Source organism: Apodemus sylvaticus, chromosome 8, assembly GCF_947179515.1.
Source record: "Apodemus sylvaticus chromosome 8, mApoSyl1.1, whole genome shotgun sequence".
Taxonomy (NCBI): domain Eukaryota; kingdom Metazoa; phylum Chordata; class Mammalia; order Rodentia; family Muridae; genus Apodemus; species Apodemus sylvaticus.
This window is the reverse complement of record NC_067479.1, coordinates 63,484,528-63,506,489: the sequence shown is the minus strand read 5'-3', so window position 1 is coordinate 63,506,489 and position 21,962 is coordinate 63,484,528. Positions and strand designations below refer to the sequence as shown.

The following is a 21,962-nucleotide window of genomic DNA, read 5'->3' as shown; positions in this document are numbered from 1 at the left end:
AGGGAACAGAATGTGACAGGATGCATTCAGCAAATGCCAGGCATAGCATACTAAGCAATGGAATAGGGAAAGGCCTTTGGGATTTAAGTCTGTCACATCGAAGACCACGTTAGAGTTAACATTTCTGGGCCGGTAAACTCAAAACCACGGTGTTTCGTTTGACTTTGCCAGCTAGATGGCTGTTTCTGCCTTCTCTCCCTCCCTCCCTCCTCTCAGCATCCCCAATGGGCAGAGTTAGAGTGTGAAGTAGGCCCCTTCCTTAGTGCCAATACCTTCCTCTTCGGCCGTCTCCCCAGCTCTTTAAATGTGCCCATGGCTCACAGAACCCCAGACAGCTCTAAGGTTGCTTGCACACCCGTTTTCAGACTTATACAGCGTACTTCTTACTCCCACAAGGTCTGTCCCAGTCTGAGAACAATCGCGCGTCTCAGTCCCTGCAAGGCGGGCCCGCCCCTCCGCTTCACCTGGTCCCGCCCCTCAGCTCACGTGGTCGGTAGCGAGTCGCGCATGGTGACGTCAGTAGTATGAGCCCCAGTGAAGCTCTCCAGCCAGCGTGCTCTCCGAGCCGGCTTCTTGCTTAACCGCGCTTCGGGCTCCGCATAACCGCTGGGCGCCAGGCCAGAGGCAGCGTTTGACAAACTTGAGACAATGTCGATGCTAGCGGAGCGTGAGTGTCCGCCGAGCTGGACGACCGGGTGATGGGATGACGGGGGCGCGGGTGTCCGGGTCCGAGTGGGGACAGCAGTGACTGCAGGGCCCGCGGAAGGACAGAACAGCGTTGTCCCGCAGACTCAGTTCCTGGTACTAAAGGCTCGGGTCGTGCGCGCACGCGTGCATTTCGACTTTCAGGACGCCGGGTCTCGGACTTTTGTCCCTTGCGCTAGCCATCGTGAGCACCTGGGAGAATTCTTTCACTTCTCCGGGCTCAAAAAAAGTGTCCTGGGGTTCCACAAGGACAGGTCCCGTAGCATCGCTTCAGGCCCTGAATTCCAACTGTCCAACTGTATTGGACCCAGAGAAGAAAAGCAGAAGGATTACAAATGTCAGGCAGTGATAAGTCCCTGGCGGGAGTGCAGGCTGATGTATGGTTCTAAGCGAGACTGAAAGAGAGTCACTGTGGTGAGCCTCTGAAGTCCACTGATTCCCTCCCCAGAAGCTACTTTACTTCTAAATGAGACGACGCGTAACTATGGATTCTTGCCACCAGTTGGCAGTCGTGTGATGGTCACGAAGACTTAGCTTTTAACTTTTCCTGAAAGTTGTGTAGCTATCAAAGAACATAAGTAGATTAGTTTCTTTTTTCTTTTTTAAAAGATGTCATTGTGGCATTTTAGAACAAACCATGTTTTAGTGGAGCACAATAGGTTATAGACTGGAAACTGATCTTTCTAGATAGATCCCTCTTCCTGGCAGTAAACCTGGTCTTCTACTTCCATGAAGATTAAACTAGTCGCTGCCTCATCCGGGCTTTAAAAATCTTAGTGAGGTGACTGCATGAGTACAGTTTGGAATACCAGTGGTATACAGGATGAACAAGGTACCTGACAAGGCAGTGTAACAGGGATGCATTTGTTAGGGGAAAGGTGGACAGACTCCTTACAAATCTTGGTCAGTAACCCTTGGAAGGCATTCTCCACACATGGTTCTGACACATACGTGCAGAACACTTGTTAATATGGCTGTCTTTGCTGTGCTCATGAGCAAGACAGTGTTGTGCTGAGTATATAACAGGTGGTTGAGCTGGATGGAACAAGGTTTTGGATCAGCTTTCCCCCAGGTATAGCACTGCAAATTTGAGTGCAATTCAGTTTGCTTTGTGGTGCCGCCTCCCCCCTCCCCACCTGCATGCTTATAATGTTTCTTGCCTTTGCTGGGGTATGTATAGATAAGGACCCCTATTGAGTTTTACATGTACCACAGTGAGCACTTTTAATTAGCGGTTGTGTTATTTTTCAGTTTTGAGGCCATTGATGTTAGTGTGCTTAGAAGAATGCCATGGGTAAGCAGTAATGGCAATCAACCTCCAGATTTCTTACTTGGCCACACCTTTAGGGGTCCATATTCTTGTTCTGTTGACCTAATGGGTCATAGTTTTCTTCAAATTTGTGATAGTGAAGCCAGATGTGGTAGCTCATGCCTGTGATCTCCACCAAGTGGTGGAGGATTGTCATCCATTCTAGGCCACACTAGGCTACAGAGCTAGACTTTCTCAGGTAAACAAACCATAAAACTGCAGTGATAAACTTGAATTCTTGGGGGTTGGTTATTTATATTCATTTCAGAGAAAGTTTTCCGTGAAACCCAGGGTAGTTCCCTTATGTCAGCTATTCACTCCTTTTCCTTCCCCCTTTACCTCTCTCCTTTCTGACGCCTTCATGTATCCATGCATTTTTATCAGGCGCCAGTATGGATGGAGTGCTTTTTATCTTCCTCCTTGCAATGAGGTGTAAGGATGGAGTATTGAGAATGACACATAAGGGATGTGGAGTAACAGGACTCATGAAAGTTGGGTATAAATACCACAGTGCAGTGGGGTGTGACGTGCCACAGATGGTTCTGGAGGCTAAGTGAATCCATTATGTTGTTGAATAATAAGAGATGTATTATCTGTTAATCATGATGTACAATTGATTCTCTCTAAGGTCATAATGACTTGTGTATTGTGAATTAGGAATATAAGTTGATCTGGGCATGGTGGTACACACCCATAATGTCAGTACTTGGAAGTAGAAGCAGTAGGATCCGAAGTTGAAGGTCATCTTTAGCTATATAACAGAGTTCTTTTTAATTAAAATTTTTTTCTTTAAATTTTTATTTCATGTGCTTTGGGGTTTTGCCTCTATGAGGGTGTCAGATCCTCTGGAACTAGAGTTACAGACAGTTTTGAGCTGCTTTATGGGTGCTGGGAATTGAACCCTGGTCCTCTGGGATAACAGCCAGTACTCTTAACTACTAAGCCATCATTCTGGCTCGATACATAGCCAATTTAAGGTTAACTTGGGCACTACCTGAGTCTCCATCTTACCAGTGCCTTAAATAGTGAGTGTTGAAGTTTGTAGGACTCTGGTTTGTATAAAAGGTTTGGGCTTTACTTGGGGACATTAGGCAGATTTTGTTTTTGTTTTTCTAGACTCAGGGTTTTCTTTTTTTTTTTTTTTTCTTCTTTTTCTCATTTTACTTTTTATTGATTCTTTGTTTCACATCATGCACCCCAGTCCCTCGCATCTCCTTGTTCCCGCCTATCCACCCTTTGCCCTTACAAACTCCCCCCGCCCCAAATAAAACACATACAAAGAAACAACAAAAGCCAAACATAGAAAACATCTCATCGCTGAAGCTGTAGTGTGTCACTGTGCATTCCCACTGTCCACACATCTTCACTTGCAAATGTTCATTGTAATGAGTCAGTGGTCTGGTTTGAGATCTCTAGCTTCTGTGACACCATCATATTGGATCCTCATCAGGACTCCTGGTTATCCTGGTGTTGCCCTGTGTCATGGAGATCCTGCAGCTTTGAATCAGCAGGTCTGGTCCTTTCATGTGTCCCAACCATTCACAGATGATATAGATTTGGGGGTGGGCCAATTCAGAGCCCTGGATCTGGGCCGGGGTGGTAGCTGAGCTGGTCAGTCCCCTGACTTCCACTTATCCACACCACCAGGGCAGGTGAGCTCTGCAGCACTGCTTCAGCTAGCCCACCTAATGCCACCATCAGCAGGAGGCAGAGTCAGCTCTCCTGCTCTCAAGCTGGCTCACTCACACCCACACCCACACCCACACCCCCAGAGCCAGCTCCACTTTGCTGCCCAGTCAAGATGTGGGGACCCTTTCTCCCAAGTGCTGCAGCCTATGAAGGGCTGGGACAGCTCTCACACCCTCAGGGCTGCCTCACCCGAGCCTTTGCCATCAGGGCAGCTCCACCATGATGCCTAGGCGAGATGCCGGGCCTGTTCTCTGACTTGGGTTTTCTTATCAGAAAGGTAAGAATATTTCCCTTCATTGAGATACTGTGGAAGCTGAGTCTAATATATGTGTAGCATTTGGCCTGTAACATGCAACAGTGTCATGGTGACTACACCTTCTGCTGTGAAAATGTTCACCAGAGAGGCTCTGGTGGCTGCCAGTGACTGAATAGGGAAGGTTCAAATAGTAGTTTATTAAGTATTTTGCTTTGTCTCTTAGAGGGATTGGTTTGCTTAAAATTTAACAAGGCCAGTTTTTATGTCAGGAATATATAGTTACTGAGAATACCAGAGAAAAGATTCTGTGTGTTGGCCCTTGGACAATAAATGTGTCACGTTGTATGAAACGTGCTTGATTTGCATGTGCTCTTCTAGGTGAAGACAGGGTGCTGATGAGATACCTTTTTATTTGTAGGTCGGCGGAAGCAGAAATGGGCTGTGGATCCCAGAAATACTGCATGGAGTAATGATGATTCCAAGTTTGGCCAAAAGATGCTTGAGAAGATGGGGTGGTCTAAAGGAAAGGTATTGTATCAAAACTCTAAAGTGTTCACACCATGTCAGGAGATTAGGAATCAGAAGACAATCATCTTAGAATCTGGGAGAGCTTTGTCCTTTAAATCAGGGTTTTTTTTTTTTTTTTTTTTTTTTTCTTTTAGATCAATTTCATTGCTTTTGGAGAAATAAATTGTGATAGGTGGTAAATTAGACTCAAACATAAATACCAGGCCCTCTGGTTTATCAATTCAACTGCTATAATTAGTATCTTTCTTAGATATTTTTTAATTCATTACACATGAATTCATACTTAATCCTCAGAATTTTGTGTTTTCCAAGAGTGACTCTTAATTCTCCTTTGTAGTAGATACATGCTTTCTTGAGTTTCTTATATTCTGCTTACTCCTAACTGCAGTGGGCTTCTACTGTGAAACTGCTTCTGCCAGGGATGCAGGGTTCATGTGTTTGAATCCAGAGGGCATATGGTATTCTTAAACCACCTCAGCCCTCAGCAGAGGTTTGGCAGTGTCTGCTTTGTTAAACTCTGTTGTGGTAGCCTTACCCAGTTTTTCTTGCCTTGTTCTTTATATTAACTGCCTCTAATTTACAACCATCATCTTTGTCTAGACCAGTGGTTTTCAACCCGTGGGCCATGACTCCTTTGAGGTCAGATCACCCCTTTCACAAAGGTCACCTAAGACCATCAGAAAACATAGTAGATACTTACATTATGATTCATAACAGTAGCAAAATTAGTTATGAAATTGCAATGAAAACAGTTTATGGTTGGGATCATCACAGCATGAGGACTGTATTAAAGGGCCACTGTGAAGTCACTTTTTGCCCATTCTGCTCAGGTGACCTCATGTGTCACCAGGTATTGGATTACACCTCCTGGCTGTGGTACTTGAGTGGCCATGTCATGATTAGTTTTTATTATAAACCTCTTATGCCCTCAAGTCTTCTCCTTTCCGGGCTTTCCTGATTTTCAGAAGTGGTACTTATCCCTGCATCCACACAGTGCTGCCTCCCGTTTTCCTTCTTTCCTCCTTTGTCCATTTCAGCATACAAGAAGCAGGAGGGCTTTCAAACTGAACTTCAGATCATGTCATTCCCTGTTGAACATTGTTTCCAAGGATTAAAATCTCCATCCCTGTTCTAACTTTCAAGGTTCTGTGAGGTTCTTTCTCAGTTGCAGTCTCTGCACTTGCTCTTGGTATGCCTGCACCTTAGGTGTAAGAGCTAAGTGAGGCCAAGAACCTGGAGTACTCCACCTTCTTTCTTGATGTCACAGTGCAGTACTGAGTAACACAGAATGTGATATATTCCACATGCTCCTGTGGACTTCTGCTACTTCCTGTAGCCAGAACATATATAAGATGTATATTTTATGCAGTATCTTCATGGACTCTGGTTCTTGGGTTCAAGAATCAGCATTGACAATTAAGAAGGCATCCTTGGTGCTGTAGAGCCAGTGGTTCTCATTCCCTGTCTTCCTGAGACTGCCATCCTATAAAGCCCAACCATAAAATGATTTTCATTGCTAATTCATAACTGTGATTTTGCTACTGTTTTGGATTGTTATGTAACTATCAGAGATGCAGCTTATCTCATATGTAACCCCCCCCCCCCCATGAAAGGATTTGGGGTCACTACCCAGAGGTTCAGAACTGATACCTCAGGGTGTGTCCTTTTTGAATAGATGGTGAAGAAATAGGCAATTTCTCTTGATAGCTGATAGAGTATATTTAATCTCTGTTTAATTTCCACAGGGGCTGGGGGCTCAGGAGCAAGGAGCCACAGAACATATTAAAGTTAAAGTTAAAAATAACCAGCTGGGACTTGGAGCTACAAACAATAATGAAGTGAGCAATTTCTGGATCTCTTTTTCATTGTTGACTTGTGTCACCATAAACATTGGGATTCCTACAATGGGATGGCTTTAAGTCAAGAGTATGGTTCCTGCTTTGGGTGAAGAAAGACACTAGAACACATGGCTTAGCTGGTCCTCACCCTGGGAGGTGCATCCTCCGCCTTGCCTCATCCTCCTGGATCCTTTACTTAGTCCATGGCTTGAGAGGCACTCCTATGTTATAGCTGAACTTTGTAAAAAGCCTTTTCAAAGAAATGCTCATTTCAGAATAAGGTCAATTTTTTGTCTTTCCCCACATCATAATATTTGTCTTGTTAATGTGACTGACTTTGAGAGTGGGTTTGATGTAAGAATGCTGTAGCGTTTCCGACTATTGGTGGTCCACAGTTGGTTTTATTTTCAAAATCTGCACTGACACTGCTGTCAGAGTTCCAAGTTCATTCCACCTACCACTTTCCCATTCAGAGCAGGCCTGGGAGCGTTCTTCCTGACCTCTTGTAACTAACAGAACCCATTACTGCATGTAAACTGAATTTGATTCAGTAATTTGGTATCTCTGGCTAGATCAGCTAAAGTTCTCTGGAATAACAGCTAAAATCTTAGCCACTAAAGAAAGAGTTCCTATAATGTTGACTGTGAATGCTGTTTTAAGAAGCACAAAGCATGCTGTATGCACGTTCTTAAGGAGAAGCATGTGTTCTATAAATCCGTGTGTACACCTTAACTTTTCAGCCGTCTTCTTTTTTTTTCTTTTTCTTTTTTCTTTTTTCTTTTTTTTTTTTTTTTAATCTTTTTAAAAAAAAATTTTCAAAACAGAGTTTCTCTGTGTAATAGTCCTGGCTGTCCTGGAACTCACTTTGTGGATTAGGCTGGTTATGAACTCAAAGATAGGCTGCCTGCCTCTGCCTCCCGAGTGCTGGGGTAAAAGGTATGTGCCACCATACCCTGCTTAAACTTTCTTAATAAGAAATGCTTGTGTATAGTGTGTGGGGCAAATTCCCACTCAGAAACCCTGCTGCCAACTGGTTCTCATTGTTTGGAGGTCATTATTATTGAATCCCATTCGTTCAGAGACTTAGGGTCTCATTCCACAGAGTTCTGTGATACTGCTGCCGACGCGGTAGTTAGAATTCAGCAGACTAGTCCAAGTTCTGTTGAGCAGAGAGGAGGACTCTGTTCTTACGGCTCCTGTTTTCATGTTCATAGTGTGTCACTGCCTCCCACCTCCAGGATTTAGTTTATTTTAATGGGCATGGGTGTTTTATTTGTGCATATGTGTTGGTACCACATACTTGCAGTACCCGTGGATGCCAGCAGAGGGTGTGGGATCACCTGGGACTGGAATTACAGACAGATGTGAGCTGCCATGTTGGGGTGGAGGGCACCACAGAAACTGAGCCTGTGTCCTCAGTATGAGCAGCCAGTGCGCTTATCTCCTGATTCATTTAACCAGCTCCCAGTACTCTCTGTGTGAACAAAAAACCACTAATTTTATATTGCTCTAATGGAATACTCTAAAGGTTGCCCATTGCTTTGTGTTTGCTCTGACTTAACTGTTGATGGATCATCCGCATTTGAGATACATGGTTGCACTTCTAAGCTTCCTCTAACTATGTATATATATTTTGTTGACTTTTTGGTGCTGGGAACCAAATGTGGGATCTTATACATGCAAGTCAAGGACTCTACTACTGAGCTTTGCCCTAAATGCTGCACCTTTGATATGGATCTGCTTAAATCATATTTCAGGTTTTTACTATTTTGTGACTCCAGTTAAATAATGTCGCGACCACCCTCTTACCAGCGAGGAATGACGCAACGCAGGAAGATCTTCTTCAAGCAGTTTATTCCCAGGGGGATTAAAAAAAACACAGACACGAGTCATTCTGCAAGGAGAATGCCCCCTCCTTACTGAGAAACCAGCAATATATATACTAGAGGCCAGGGAAGGGAACAGGAAAAATCAATTATAGTCATAGGTCAGGCACCTGGGAAGTCCGTACCACACCGGGCAGGAAGGCAGGAATCAAGCTAAGCCACGGGACGTTTTGCTCTCAAGAAACCTGTGCAAACAGCTCAGCTGGGGGCGTTGAGCCAAGCTCTCTGGCTCCCAACAAAATAATATTTTAATGAAACATGTACAATTTCATATACCGTCCAGATTTCTGTTACATGTCTGTGTCAGCATTATAGCAAGTTTCAGGCTTGCCGTTCATACTTTCTGGTGCTTCCAGGACAACTGGATCGCTCACCAGGATGACTTCAACCAGCTTTTGGCAGCACTCAACACTTGCCATGGTCAGGAAGCAGCAGGTAAGGACCCTACTACTGCTGCTCCTCCCATCAGTCACACTCCTGCTGTAGGCCTTTCAGACCCGAGTCGCTCTTAAAACCGTCCGTTCTTTTTATTTTTTTAATGGCACTGTCACTGAGCTTTTGCTCGCTGATCCATCTTGCTTGTCCTAGCAACATTTTCAGTTGTCACAGCTGTGGGCATGTTACTTGTATCTGATGATGCCAGGACCATGACTAAGCACTCTGCAGCCAAAACAGCTGTGGCTCACAGCAAAGAATGCTTAGCTTTCTTGGAGGAAACAGCAGGGCATATTAACAAGGGGCACATGGATGCTTCTAGATACTGATAGTGCCAGTGCTCTGACCCTGGAAGTAGTGATGAAGGGGTTTATTTTATAACTCTTGAACTGTACAGGTTTTAAATCTATATGCTATGCACATGTTGTGATAAAAAGAATTGTGAACATTTCTTGAATCTTTCTGGAATAAAGTAAAATATACCATATGAAATTAATGCTACGTAAAGACTGAAATGAAAGTCAGCTGGCTACCAGAAATTCCATCTTGGCAAGTATCTGGTGATATTGAAGTGTCATGACTAGAACATCACTCAGGCATGAGATGCCATTGTAACTAGTATCCTCATGGACCTTTGACCCTGGGACCCTTTTCTCACAGTTGTCCATACCCTTGTCCGTAATCAGGGAAAACAGTCCTGTACTGGGTTTGGCCTGGTTACTGTAAGTGAGGGCTTAGTGCCTCCAAGAGTACTCGTAACTGTCAGGCCACAGAATCCTAAGAACCCATCTCCAAGGTCCCACAAAGAAAGGAGTCTGGGAGGGGCTGTGTGGATAGAGAAGAGGTGGCTTGTCTTTCAGATTTTCAGGGATTATAATCACTATTTTCTAAGTGAGAGGTGCCATTTCAGTTGCTGGGACCCTGGCTCACTCAGGACAGGCCTCTCTTCTCCCACACTGATGGCCAAGGTTGGCAAGGGACCTGCACTAGCCCCTCCCAGAGTGTTTAAACAAGGGCAGGCAGTGGGCGTTTTGAAGGACCCAGGGAACTGAGCTGTCTGTAAGGAAGGCTGTGATTGACTTCACCAATCATAGTTGGCCTTCTTCATCCTCCTCCTCCAAGGTTAGTCTGCATGGTCTCCTTGGTGCTCACACCTGGTAGTATTTTCAATGATGTCAAAGCTGCATGCAGCTACCAACTTGTAGATACTTCCTGTCTGGGCCACTAGAGGGGGCCAGTAACCCTGCTGTCCGGATAATGCATTTAGAGATGCTTGTCTGTGGCTCCACTGCCTCCCAGAACTGGAAGGTGCTTTCAGAAAATTCCTTTTAAGGAAAGCCTATTCCCAGGACAGACCTGGAAAGCTTTTTTTTCCTGCTGTGCCATCTTTTTTGGATGCAATGTCTTCATCCACATGACCTTTTTTTTTTTTAAAATCATAGTTATGCATTGCTTGTATTCAATGGTAGAAGACATAGGAACCTAGTATTCTTTTCTCTTGTTAAGGCTCCTTAGAAAATTCAAACTGTTTTCTAGCTAAGCAGACCTTTTGTGTCTTGTAGAACACAAGAGTCAGAATATTCTTTTAAATTTCATTTTTAAAAGTTACCTTTTTCACATACTTGGGTGTGGTAGTATGTTTATAATCTCAGCATTTGGGAGAAAGAGGCAGTAGGATCAGTTCAGTTAGCCTCATGTAAATTGTTAGTGCATGGTCAGGCCAGAAAGGGCACGGGCTATCAATAAAGTACCTGTCCCACAATCTTGAGGACATGAATTCCTCAAGCAGGAATCCCCAGCAGCCATGCCAAAAAAAGACAAGTACATGACTGTAACCCCAGGACTGGGGAGAAGAGGTAAGAGGATCCCTGGAGCTCATTGGCCAGCCTCCCTAGCCAATCAGTGAGTTCCACTTTCAGTGAAAGACCCTGTCTCAAGATGGAGAAAGACATCTACCATCGTGCTCGGGCCTCCATCAGCATGTGTATGCTTTCACACACACACACACACTCACTCACACGCAGATATCAGCATGAACAAGTCTATAACCCTGTATGTGTGTGCATGTATGTGTGCATGTACACGCGGGAAGAGCTAGCCTGTCTTGCTTAGGCATAGCCTGACAGGTTCACATTAGCATTTCAAGAACACTTTCTTCTGCCATAGTAGCCGCATATGAACCTTCTGATATTTTGCCGTTCATTATTTTAAATGTTTTGAGATGGAAGTGGGTTGCTGAGAAGCTGTTAAGTGCAAATGTGTGGTTGGAAGCAGCATCCTCAAAACCTTTTACTCAGGTATCCCGAAAAGAACTTTGAAAGTATGACACTTACAGCGCTGACACTACAGCAGTCCTAGATGCCTGTGGTGAGTGGCAGAGACCATCATGTTTGATGCCCACTGTCATCTGTTTAAAGTATGTAAGCACGTACTTCTATAATTGTCAGAAAGACTCTATTTCATAATTTCTTTCCTCTGAAATAATATTTCCATCTCATGTACACCATTGTATCTTACGTTAATATGTTTATTCTTAATTTTTTTTATATTCATGTTTTGAGTTAGGGTTGTTATGTGGTGCATGGTGTCCTCACATTCATGATCCTCTTGCCTTCCTCTCCCAAGTACTGTGATTATAAATTTGTACCACTATGACACTTTTATAATTGGCTACATTTCTCTACCACAACACAGATAAAGCATTGTTTCCTAGTGAACTCAATGCTCCATACAAATGCTTTCTTTAGGCTAAATTGTCATCATAATTAGTACATTACTATTAGGATAACTGGAAAACATATTACAAATTCTGGTAAATACTTGTAAATAAATCCAGAAAGTCTCTGGCCTTGTGTCTTGATAAGTTGACAGACTGGTTTTGATGAGAAGATGAGGGCCTGCTGCCCATATCTGGGTTCCCCGTGGATCCCAGAGACCCGCCTCTCCTAAGGTGGTATGAAGGCATCTGGGAAGGAGAGCCATGTGGGCTGTGGCCCTCAGCTTGGAGGAATGACTGTGGACTCCCAGAGATAAAGCAATCCATCCCCTGGCTCAGTCCAGGCTCAGGTCAGAGGTGCCTTAGAAACCGAGAGTAGCTCTGGTGGGACACAGTGCCGTAGCTTTAGGAGCACTTTCAGTAACCTGTGCGGAGCACTGTCTGGAAGCGGAAACACCTGTCTTCACGAAGTTCCCAGCCTGCTCTGCTTTATGCTCCATTTTGAAATTACTAGGAACTCCTGGGGAGATATGGCTACCTAAGGTGTGGCTCAGTGGCCATGATGGAATCAACCCACCACTCCTTACTGCAGGTGATTAAATGATGATATTCTAGTATCCGGCAGTGTCAGTGCACTTAGCCATGGTGAAAAGTTTTTGGGTTACCTTGGTTGTCCTGCTGTGAGTAAGGCCATGAAGAGTCATGTGTAGATTCTGGTCTGAAGATATTTTCATTTCTCTTCTTTGAGGGTTTTATTGGCTGGAAAGAACCTTGCCTGATCTTCACTTTTGAAAAAATTCCAGTCTTTGATAACAGTTCAATAATAAGTTTTTGACACTCCTACAAAAGCTTATGTAAGAAACACCTGTCATTAAGAGAAAGAATTACACAATATTTAATATTTTTCTTCTTTTTAAAGATTCCTCAGACAACAAGGAAAAGAAATCTTTTAGCCTTGAAGAAAAATCCAAAATCTCCAAAAACCGGGTTCATTATATGAAATTCACAAAAGGTGAGAGCTGGCATTCGCTTGCTGAAGTCTGTATTTTGGCACTGGGTTTCCTGAGGCACTGTGACTCTGGTCCAGCACTGAGCACTGGCTGCTTGTTTCCGATTCTGAGTGGGAGGACTGGGCAGCCTGGTGATGACTCTGCAGCAGCCCGGGTGCCAAGGGCTCAGTATGATGGCAAGTTCCCCATGTTGACTTGCCAGGAATCTTACTAAAGTGCAAATTGGGGTGCAGCGGTGCCCAGAGCAGTCCAGAGGAGGCTTCAGACTGGGTAGGTCCTGTGTAGGACGAGAGAGGAAGTTGGTGTTCTGGTTAGAGGAGATGGCAATGCTACAGAGCTAGATCAGAAAATAAGTTGATTTTGGTGTTCTTCATCTTTACAACTTTTACCCTTTTTTCAGTTCTTAATGGTTGTGGAGGATAGTCCCTGTTATTTGGCAGCTTGATCATTAATTATATCAAAATCTACACTGTAATGACACATAGTTTCAAGGTGACCCTTATGATCGTCACAAGTTCTCCATCTCATGGAGTGTCACTGTAGGCATCTTCCGGCCATGGCCAGGGTGGACAGCACTCCTGCCTTCCTCGTGTAGCTTGTCATTGGTGGGTGCACCTTTTCTCTGTAGCCATCAGATGGCAGTCATGTACAGATGAGAAGCCTCTACTTTGCTATAAACAAGTCTGAGATGTTTCTGTAGAATGAATGGCCACAAGCTATTTATTACATGCTATACTTTGTGTGTGCTAGGTGTGATGGTTACTGTTCTGTGGTATCCATTCACTATTTGATTGTTCTTTGGGAAATTGGATGTCTGTTCCTGTCTCTATGCCAGAAAAAACATATCTCTTTGCCTTGGTCTTGGCATTTTGGGGTTAACTCCTAGAACCTGCCTTAGTTGCTGTGGGAGACATTTCTGACTGGAAACTTGCTAGTAGCTCTCCAGGGCCAGGTCCCCAACAGGTAGAATTGGGCTTGGAAGATAGGAAGGCATGGTAGAGCCTGGGCTTTGGGGATAGAGTGACTTCCAGGCTCTGTGGGAGGAGAACTGTGTGTATTTTAAGGGGCTCCTTTGTGTTATTCCTTTCTTTTTCACAGGCAAACAGTTTTTGTTAGAGGCTCTTGAGGCTTCTTTTCTTTATCACACCATAACCCATTATAGACCAGAAAACTACTTTGCTGTTCCTCTAGTCCTTGGGAGGTAAGGAATGGTAGCCCCTTAGTCCCTGGTCCCATAAACAGCCCTTCTTATTTCATGAGACACTATAGGAAGACTACAGACACTGCAGAAGGGTGTTGCAGAGCACACAAATGGAATTCATTTTTGGATGGCATGCAGCCTCCCCCACTCCTTTCCCTTTAGTTAGGATAAACCTCCCTAAGTTGCTTTAATCTGCTGGATACTGGCCGTGTCTGTTTTCTCTTTCTGGTTCAGCCACTCCCTTGCTGGTGACTTTGTCAGACGGCTTGGTGTGTTATGCCTTCATTTCTCTCTCATAGTGAGGTTTTCATATTTATCAGCCCTGCTCATGAAGAAAGGAGGCCTTGGTGTGCAGAGAAGAAAGAGCTGAAGGTGTATTGTGCTAGAGGGAGAAGAGGTGTCAGGAAATAGAGGACCCAAAGGCTGGGAAGAAGTAGCGGAGATCCAGTAGTACAGGAAACAGCAGATAACCGCCGTCGGCACCATTCAGTGAAAGTGGGTGTTACAGTTCTTTTAATTTCCCAAAGGCTATTTCTTCTCAGTCATTCTTGTCTCTGGGTATGAATGGCAACCATGAACTGTTGTTATTTTAAAGGACCTTGTCTGGGTCTACAGAAGCTGGCTTCTGGCTGGTGCTCTTCCAGACACATCCCGAACCATTTCCCTTCCTTCAAACTTGTTTCCTCTTCTGTAACAGAGGAGATGTTTGCAAGCTGCCATGAAGCTCAGCTAGGCTCTGTTCTGTGGTTTGGGAGACATGGCCCCGCTTATGGAATCCTGCTCTTCAGCATTGTGCAGATAGGGAATTTGATGGACCTGATGGCCGTTCCTACTTCCCTTTGCTAATGAGGATGAGTCACGTCATAAACCCCTCTGTGGTCCAGAACACTAAAATGTAGGAAGGCAATACCTTTGTACAGCATGCTGAAGACCTTCCCAGAGCAAGGGCCAGCCTTTGTGGTGGCCCACGCCTTTAGTCCCAGCAGTGGGTGATAGAGGCATGCAGACCTCTACACCCAAAGCCAGCCTCCTCTACCTAGTGAGTTCCTGACCAGCCAGGGCTACATAGTGAGACCCTATCTCAAAGAAAAACTACAAAATGCTTGGCTAGAACAAGTGGTACTATAATATCTGCTGCTGCCTAAATTTCAGCAACATCAGTCTTGGTCCTGATGTAAAATTGCTTCTTTTGGTAGCTTCCACTTGGTGATTTGATTTGGAATAATTAATTATGTAATTTTAAGTTACTATCATCTATATTTGTTTGAAATCTAGCTCCTCCTACCATTGGTATATTCTTTTAGCTATTTCATTGAGTTCTTATGTCTACCATACTTCCAACCCTTATTCCACCCTAATCCTTCTCAACCCTCAACAGTAGGTAGAAGAGAAAGAAGATTAGAGGGAAAGGGGAGCTTAGACCTCTTTAGACCACTCCTGCTGATTAGGGTTGTTGGGTTCCTTGAGGCAAGTCTAATCTTCATCATCAGAATATCCAGCAATAGCAACCCAGCAATCCAGCAAACACTGAAGCAGGTAGAGCAGCTGCCGCCACAGGCCTTCTCAGGGTTCTCTCATTTATATCCTCTCCAGCATCCCCAGAATGAAACGATCTGCAGCTGGCAAAGATCATGCCCCTCCCAGAGCATGAGGTAATTATAGCTAGTGGCTGTGGACAAACTGAAGCAGCCCCATATCCCATACCTGGGATTAAAACAAAAACATTCATATAACATAATTATGTTTTTTAAAAAAACAAAAACTCTCACTACATCCCTTAGTAAGACCCTGGTTGTAAGGGACATTGGTTTTATATTTAATATATTCTTTTTGACTGAATCATGTAAATGAATTTTTACATGATTAAACCTGGTTTTTAATTTAACAAATATATTTACTAAGGCAATATGACTTTAGGATTAGGACTATGTATACCTCCTTGATCTTATACCTGCGTTATAGTTCATCTCCTCCCCAGGTGCCAGACTAGTGGGTGCAGTTGGCATTTGTCATTCTGGGAGTCACACTCCTCTCAGTGACCATGGTGATGATCTGGAAAAGCTGATAACGGTGATTGATAGCCAAACAGTGACAGATTGATTGCTGTCCTCGGTGCAGCATTCCTCTGTGAAAACCTACACCCAGCCTCGAATGGACTTCCTTATGTCTGTGGCTCCTGGAAGCCTTTCTTCCTGGTTCTCCAGATGCAGTTGTATGTGAGCTAGAACAGCCAACAACTAAATAGATAACATCTGTTTTCTGCCCTGTTCAGTTTTTCTGTTTCTCATCTTGTCAGAGATCTAAGTTTGTCGTTGTTTTTTGTTGTGATTTTTAGCATAGGTCAGAACTGAAGCTACCATCCATTCAGAGTTGAGTTTTATTATCCAAGAGTGGCCATAATTTCATAACATACATAAATGATTCAGTCAGAACCATTAGCTGACTCTTAATTTCAGAATCATACCCGTCTTCCCATTTTACCCACTTACACGTTTCTTCCTTATGGACTCTGACTCTCATTTCTTCTCTATGTTCTTGTTTTTCAGATTAAATCCAGAGTGAGTCCTGTATAGCCCTGGTTTCTACATTTAAGTGAACTTTGCTAGAGGATAGAAATGTCTGACCCAATAATCCATCATTAGAACTCTAGAAACCTTAACACCTCTAGTGAACATTACTGGCTTCCCTTTGAATCTGAGATTCTTTCTGAATCTCAGTGTACTTATTTCTTCACATACTAATTGTGAACTTGTGGCCCATGTTCTCTCTTTTCTTCGAACCTTTGCATTTAGTGAAATTGCTATAAAAAGAGGTATAAATTTATGTTTCTTTCAGGGTGGCTCCTCATTTTAGGGGCTGGGTTAAGGGGAGCTGGTCAGTGGTTTGAGGGTTCTTTTTTTTTTTTTTTGAGTTGGTGTTCCTTTCACTGTGTGGCACACACTGGCTCCAACTGCCCAATCCTCTTGCCTCTGCTTACGGGGTGCTTTGATTACAGCGTGCACTGTCATTGTCAGGCTTGGTTTCTGATGCTCATTCTGAGCCATCTTAAACTGACTCTCTTTTCTGAGATAGAACTTCCACAGTGAATGTGCTTTGCATTAGGAAGTGGATTGCACTGGAGACAGCTGAGGATAGATCACTGCCTCCCACGAAGCTGTGCGCCTCTCAGTGTCGCAGCCACAGGTTGTCTCTGCCCCTCTCTGGTTTTATTTCCTATGCTGCTGTTGGTGATAAGCATCACTCTGTTCTTATGTAGATTCTACTTGGTTTTGTTTGTTTGCTTTGACTGGTTGCTCTTTGACTAGGGGTTCTTTTGAGTCTGGGGTGCTAGTGTTGGCCTTGGGTGGGAGGAGAGCAACCCTGGGAACCCGCCCATCCCTCAGGAGCAGGTTGTGCCAACTATACCATCTATTCCAGCGCCACTGCCGCTGAAACTGGTTCTGGCACCTGGTTTTGCATCCAGTTGAAGGGTGTTTTGTTTTTTCAATTTTGTGGAGTCACTGAGCAGTGTCATATTTGAATGCCCCGGTGCTCATCAGTGAACCAGAACTTTCTGGGTCATGACATTACTTTGTCAAGTCAGTTTTCTGCAGAAAACCAAGACAGTTGAGCTGGTGACTATGGAGTTTGGCTTCCAGCTAGAAACCCAGATTGCTGTGTGTGACCTGGCCTCCCTTCCCCAGTGCAGCAGGCTTCACACAGGGAGTTAAGCGTTCAGATGCACTTTCCTTGAAGTTGATGGATGGCAGTGGATTTGGCTGACTGCTCACAGGGTGCTGTTGGGTAGAAGTGGAAATTCCAAAGTGAATTTTAAATTAGTGGTTTGGGGGTTTGGAATTGAGTTAGTTTTTAAAACAGGAAGTGTCGATTCTTTGGACACTGCTCTTAGCAGAGCCATTTATTTCCCTGTAGTCACCATGTGACCTCTGTTTAACTGGGAGAGCTGTTACAAGTAAGAGCATTTTACAAAGAGTAATGGAGCTTTGAGTTCTTTTATTCTTTTAAATTTTCACTTAGTTATTATTGAGATTTTATGTGTCAAAAAATAGTGAATGCGTGAGTATTAAAGGGTTTGAGGTTATGTGTCTATCAGTATTTTCAGTCCTGCATTTTGTCTCTAAAGAAAATGGGATTGTTTTGCAAATAGTGAACCCAGAGCTACCCGAAGTGCCACCTTGAAGGCACAGCAAGCAGAAGGGCCACTTCTAAATGTAGCTCACTTTGCAGTCCGTGCGCCACGTTGTTTGCAGCTTGGAGGGGACTGGACAGCTCTGGTCTTTCATTGTAGTCCTCGCTGACCCTTTCATTGTAGTTGGTGTTATGATCATAGTTGTATAGGGAGGTCAGGACTGGTCCCCTGCTGTCCCCTCCTTTCTTTCAGGAGTCACGCATTTATACTTGTGCTTCTCATTTCAAACATGGTCTTACTAAAAGCTTTGTGTTGTTTCTAGGGAAGGATCTGTCCTCTCGGAGTGAAACCGACCTGGACTGCATTTTTGGAAAAAGAAGGAACAAGAAACTTGCTCAGGTACCAGCTGTGGATGTGCTGCGGTCTGTGTGTCCCTCATTCTGCCTCTTCCCTGGGGATGAAAACGTCACAGACAGCTACTCACCCCACTCCTAACTAAACCTCTAGATCCTGGGGATGAGATGGACAGTGGATACACCCCCCATTGTATATGATGACTTGTTTCAAAACTGGAAGATACCAGTAGATCATATTCTATTAGATTCCATTGGGCTGTATATTGCTCAGAACTTTTGCACTACTTCCAAATGTGAGAGACAGCCTATCTGTCATCCTGATGTGAAAACTAAAGACTTTAGCTAGATTTATGGAAAGAATGAAAATTCAGTTCAGTTTAGAAAATCTGAAGTTACCACAATTCAGTTCCTATCTGGTATGCTGAGCCTTTTTGTGCTTTGTTCATTTGTTGGTTCTTGCCTTGGTCTGTGGACACCATAGAACAAAAAGACAACTTTCATTATCTCTAGCATTTTTTCCAGACTGATGGGTATCTTTTTTCCTGGGTAGTAGCTGTTTGTTACTCAATGTAATGTTTAGAAACTTGAGAATTGTCTATGATGAAAGACTTTGTCAAGCAATTTCCTTTGCAAATTAGGGCTGGATTCCTATGTCACCTAGACCCTCTCTGCCTCACTCCTTTAGCAGGGTAAACATGGAAGAAGCTGTTTCCTAGGCCTACCAGTGGCCTGCTGAGACTGATGGCTGTTGAGTCACATGGAAGTTGGCCTGTCCTCAGTGATGATGTGTTCTGATAGTAGAAGAAAACAGCTACGTTTTGTTTGTTTGATTGATTTTAGATCAGAGTAGATAACACAGTAGATAAAGTAGAGTTGGGATCTGCATAGCCCACATAAAAAGCCAGGTGGATGTAATAGTGCATCTGTAATAACAGCTAGGGGGCCCTGGGGGTAGGGACACCACAGAGAATCTCTAGAGTGAGCTGGCTAGCCAGACTGGCAGAGATAGCAAACTGAATGAGAGACTTTGTCTCAATATATAAGGTAAAGAGCAATGGAAGAAGACACCCAAAGTCAACCTCAGTTATCCATCTGTCCCCTTGTGTGAATACACACACACACACACACACACCATTCATATGAGATGGTCTTGGTAGCTGATCCAGGTGATAAGGAACCTGGGTTGAGAACGCCAAGGAAGCCCTGAAGCCCAGCTGTCCCAAGAGAGCTGCTCATTCACTGTCACTGTGTGAATGGAGCCTGAGCCTGCTGGCCTGTAGATTCCTAAGTCTGCCTGTCTATGGGGTATCTGGATGTTGTTAGCCCATGTGCACGGTGAGAAGATGAGTCCGTATGTAAAACCACATGCATGCAGAAAACAATCTAACTGCTGAGCACAAGCGAAGGTCTCCCTATGCAGTCCTATCTTGGATATACATTGGGCTTGCTTTTGAGTTCTTGGTACAGATGCACCTTCCTTAAATAGTGTTGCTAAGAAACCTTACCATGTTAGTTACAACAGTCTGCACAGCAAGGGAAAAGGGCCTTTGATCAGATTAGTTTGAAAATACTTGTTTTGTTTGGCTCCTCTTCCCATTTGGATTATTGTGTTTCCTCCCTTGACCCCCATAGCAACATTGGCTTGAATTTATGTTTCGAGCTACCAAACATTGTGCCCAATGATTTCATTGTATCTGATGTCTGAAGAAATCCATCTACTGTATTGTACATGTAGACTTTGTCATCTGTCAAGTACTTTTGGCAGGACAGTGAACATCTTAAAAGAGTATACAGTTCTGGGTTCCTAATATGTGCATCATCCAGTATGGCACTTGATAGGGGGTTCAGTAAATAGAAATTTAATTGTACATCCTCTTGTAAAAATTAGACTTTAGTTTTTAAATATTTTTTAAATGATGCCTTGTATAACTTTGGGCTGGTATTTGAGTATCTTCTCCTTTAGGAAGTATTCATCAAGCTGTCTTCAGTGCCAGTCACCATCTGCTGGTGTTCATAGTACATTCTTGAGGGGAGATCATTGGATAAATACTTGCTTCTCCTACTTTATGTTCTTAAAGATAAGTACAGTTTGTTGGAAATTGGCTTTCAGACATTGTCTTGGGCTAGAGTAGTTTCCAAGCTGTTGCTGTCTCTCTTTGCTGTGGAACCTAAGGCATCTGTCAGCACAGGCCTCTGCTCCCTCTCCTGGTGCTCAGCATTTCTTCGGGCTGTAGAGGCTATGGGAGGAGCAGGCTCCTGCCTGCATCTGGCTATTCAGAAGAGCTTGCTTAGTGAGGAAGGGGCATCACAAACTGCCATCACTCAGAACTGTTAGGGAATGCTCTGAACAGGGATAGATGGCCATACCTGTCTAGTTTTTGAGTTCTTTCTTTCTCCAGCTTGGTTCTACATTAGTTGGAAAACAATGAAGCAGAGTGCTTCCTGAATTGGATCTACCTGCATCCTCTATGGAGACAAAGAAATGGTCCTGTACACTGAATTGAAATTACTTGGCCCTTAGCTTGTTACTTGTAGGAAGTATGTAAATGTTCTCAATGTGGGAAGGGGGCTGCATTGGAGAGTGTCATCTCTCCGTGTGTGTGTGTGTGTGTGTGTGTGTGTGTCCGTCCCACAGTTTGCAGGTTGAAGTTGGAAGACACTGAAAAACAAATTCCATTAGTTCCTATCTGGGTGAACTTCCTGATACTTTCTAGTTTGCTTCCCCTCTCATTTTTTTCCCTCCCCCACCTTCCAGCTTCCTTCCTCCATCCAGCTTATTTCCTGATTCAACCTTATCACTAGAGAAAATACTCCTAAACCATATCGAGGTTGGGAAATGTGTTACTAACAGTCTCACTTTGTTTCTTTAAACAACAAGCCTCTGGCATGGGCTCCTGGCAAGTAAGTGTTCGTGTCGTTATGACCTGACTGAATTAGAACCCTGCTGCATTGTTTTGTGTACATTTAAAAACCAAATTAATGATGGCTTTCTTTGCATGGCTTCTTGAAGTCTTTCTCATCTCATGTTACACATCCACTTTGTCATGGCTTGCTCATCGTTCTAGCTGAACACTGCTTCCATGCAGACCCTTTCTATTTGGTTAGATTAATTCTCTCCCCACCCCCATCTGGTTGAATGTAGTACCTTAAATCTCTTTTGTGAAAGATGATTACAAAAAATATTTTTTCTTCAAAATGTCTTTGAATTGGAGGCTTGTTTTTTGTCCATTCATTCCAGATTTCCATGCTAATACTCTATACTAGTGAGATAGGTTGAATTAGTAAGTAATTTAAAGGATGTGGCCCACCATCGCTGACCTCCCTGCAGAACCAGGCCAAAGAGACAGGCATTTGTGATATGCAAAGCACCTTATAGTTAGAATAAATCTAGTCCGTGTTCATAAACATGTGGTATGATATACTTGAGTTCTACAGTTGATTCTTCTTCATCCATAATGATTTTCATGTTTGTAACTGTCTAGCCGTTGATAACAGAATCCAGATTCAAATAGTCTGAGTTGGAACTTTTGGTCCAAACTTTACCTCTTGAAGGTGAATTAATGAGATGTATAAAGTCTCATTGAATCATTACATTAGAGGGTAGGGCATGTAACCTGATCCCAAATTAACCAAGGGTGAGACTTATAGCATGATATTGGCCTGAGTATGGGCAGGTGCTTCTGTAGAGGCTTGTGCCTTTTGCTTATTTGCCACCAGCAGATTGACTTCTTGCCTTCAGGCTTGGGTGCCATATTTTAAAGGAGTAGGTTCAGAGACATACTCATGGAAGAAGCTTCTGAGATGTGTGCTGTGCACTGGAGCAGGCAGCAGAGTTGGGTGTGGTTCACAGGTGAGCCGCAAAGGGAGGAAGCAGGAGCTCAAAGTGGAGTCTGTGGGGACAGCT

At 43.8% G+C, this 21,962-nt stretch overlaps 1 protein-coding gene across 1 annotated transcript in view; it reads left to right on the top strand.

Moving 5' to 3' along the window:
* Window positions 1–524: 524 nt before the first annotated feature.
* Window positions 525–21,962, top strand: part of Pinx1 (PIN2 (TERF1) interacting telomerase inhibitor 1) — a 60,615-nt gene continuing 39,177 nt past the window's right edge. Inside the window, exons 1-6 of the mRNA XM_052191208.1 lie at window positions 525–667; window positions 4,378–4,487; window positions 6,233–6,325; window positions 8,568–8,646; window positions 12,282–12,374; window positions 18,025–18,101. Coding sequence (XP_052047168.1) covers window positions 649–667; window positions 4,378–4,487; window positions 6,233–6,325; window positions 8,568–8,646; window positions 12,282–12,374; window positions 18,025–18,101 — 471 coding nt within the window. The 5' untranslated portion in view covers window positions 525–648. The remainder of the gene's footprint in view (window positions 668–4,377; window positions 4,488–6,232; window positions 6,326–8,567; window positions 8,647–12,281; window positions 12,375–18,024; window positions 18,102–21,962) is intronic.